Source organism: Nematolebias whitei, chromosome 5 (assembly GCF_014905685.2).
Source record: "Nematolebias whitei isolate Nwh7 chromosome 5, NemWhi1, whole genome shotgun sequence".
In the NCBI taxonomy this organism is placed as follows: Eukaryota; Metazoa; Chordata; class Actinopteri; order Cyprinodontiformes; family Rivulidae; genus Nematolebias; species Nematolebias whitei.
The window spans coordinates 1,636,923-1,638,732 of record NC_056502.1 but is presented as its reverse complement, the minus strand read 5'-3'; the positions used below and the strand labels follow the sequence as shown (position 1 = coordinate 1,638,732).

At 44.3% G+C, this 1,810-nt stretch overlaps 1 protein-coding gene across 1 annotated transcript in view; it reads left to right on the top strand.

Moving 5' to 3' along the window:
* The window catches only part of atp2c1 (ATPase secretory pathway Ca2+ transporting 1), a 39,462-nt gene that overhangs the window by 7,897 nt on the left and 29,755 nt on the right, over positions 1–1,810 (top strand). The window contains exon 4 of the mRNA XM_037676055.1: positions 1,170–1,259. Coding sequence (XP_037531983.1) covers positions 1,170–1,259 — 90 coding nt within the window. The remainder of the gene's footprint in view (positions 1–1,169; positions 1,260–1,810) is intronic.

The window sequence follows — 1,810 nt, the reverse complement described above, 5'->3', positions numbered from 1 at the left end:
TTTTTTCCTCCTCTTAGTTTTTGCTTGTTTGCTCCAGTTACTCCTTTAGTGTTTGAACTGTTTTTGTCCGACTCCACCTGACTCCACCCTGAACAGCTTTTCTTTCTTTGTGTTCATCAGGTCCAGAGGCTGGAGACCAGCCGAGTTTCCAGTTTCTGTTACTTTTTGTGTTCTAAATAAATAAAGTCTATAAACTAAAACTGGGTCCTTGTCTTCTGCTCTGCCACGAGACAAGGAATCAGGTCATGTGAGTCCTGCAGCTGAAAATAGAGCGGAGCTCCTCGTCCTGCTTCTGGCTCGTTGATCAAGTCCTCCTCACATTTATGTCCTCCTTCCTGAGTGACGACTGTCAGTCATGTGATGTTGACTTCCTACAGGCGGTGGTTGTGTTGATTGGTGTTGGTCAACAGGTAAACGTGTGTAAACTCCAGGGTTACCTTGTTTGTTCCAGGTGCATTGAAGCTCTGAACCAGTTAGTTTCAGGACGCTCATGGAGCAAAGTACCTCGAGCTCCTTTTAGGTGGAGATGCTGGTTTTAGATGTTTCTTCACATCACTCCTCTGACTGGTTGTCAAGCTGAACGAGCTCAACGAATCTTCCTACATTTACTCACTTTAGTTTCGAGTCCCAGCCTCTGTTAATAAAATATCTTTCTTCTGCAGTTCAGCTGAAGTCACAGGACGTTCTTTGGATACGAGGTGGGACGTGTTTAGGAGTCTGTCAGAGTAGTAGCACTGCAGCCTCGTCATTTCTCCAGCAGACCGCCACGAGGAGACGTCTGACAGCAGACCAAGCACTAGCTGCTGTTTTACTCTGAGGACAGTGAGCAGGATGAGCAAGATGTTTCCAGCAGAAAAGACTGGCTGCAGCAGAAGTACAGGAAGTCATTCATACATCACATTTTTATGACTTTTACCAGAGAACCCATTTTGGACCCAAAGGTATTAGATGTTAGATCAGTTTAAAGGTACCTCGAGGATTAAACTCAGTTCAACTCTGATGAACTCAGATTAACTACTGGGTATTAAACCCTTGGTGCTCAGTTTGGACTGGCCTGGTGTCTCCAGGACGTCCATCAGTTTTAGTCCAGGTGGTCCTCCTGACCGTCCTGATGATGGTCTTGGCTCTTCATCCTTGTGTGAACTCGTTCTTCTGCTCCTCCTCCTCAGTTCAAAGATCCTCTCATCCTGCTGCTGCTGGCGTCGGCCGTCATCAGCGTCGCCATGCACCAGTTCGATGACGCCATCAGCATCACTGTGGTAAGTTGGTCACTCCTTGAAATGTCCGTTTCTCCTGAATCTGCTGCTGCACGTGGCAAAGAAAGAGCTGAAGACCTGCTGCTGCCTGGGTCTCAGTCTGGCTCAAATTAGACCATTAAAACACATTTGATGTTATAATCAAATAAATAATGTCAACTATGATCATTAAAACCAGAAGTAACACCCCCACTGTTCTGAGAACCAACTCTTTGAGTTAAATTAAATTCTTTACTATCAAGTCAAGTCACGTTTATTTTTATAGCACATTTAAAACAGTAACTGTTCTCAACGTGCTACCAAAAACATCACAGCATGAAATATTAATAACAACATATTACAGCAACACGAATAAAAGCTTAAAAACATGAAATATAATGAGAAACAGTGAAATACTAAATCAAATCACCCTGCGTTAAATGTCAGAGAGTACAGGTGTGTCAGTGAGTACAGGTGTGTCAGTGAGTACAGGTGTGTCAGTGAGTACAGGTGTGTCAGTGAGTACAGGTGTGTCAGTGAGTACACGTGTGTCAGTGAGTACACGTGTGTCAGTG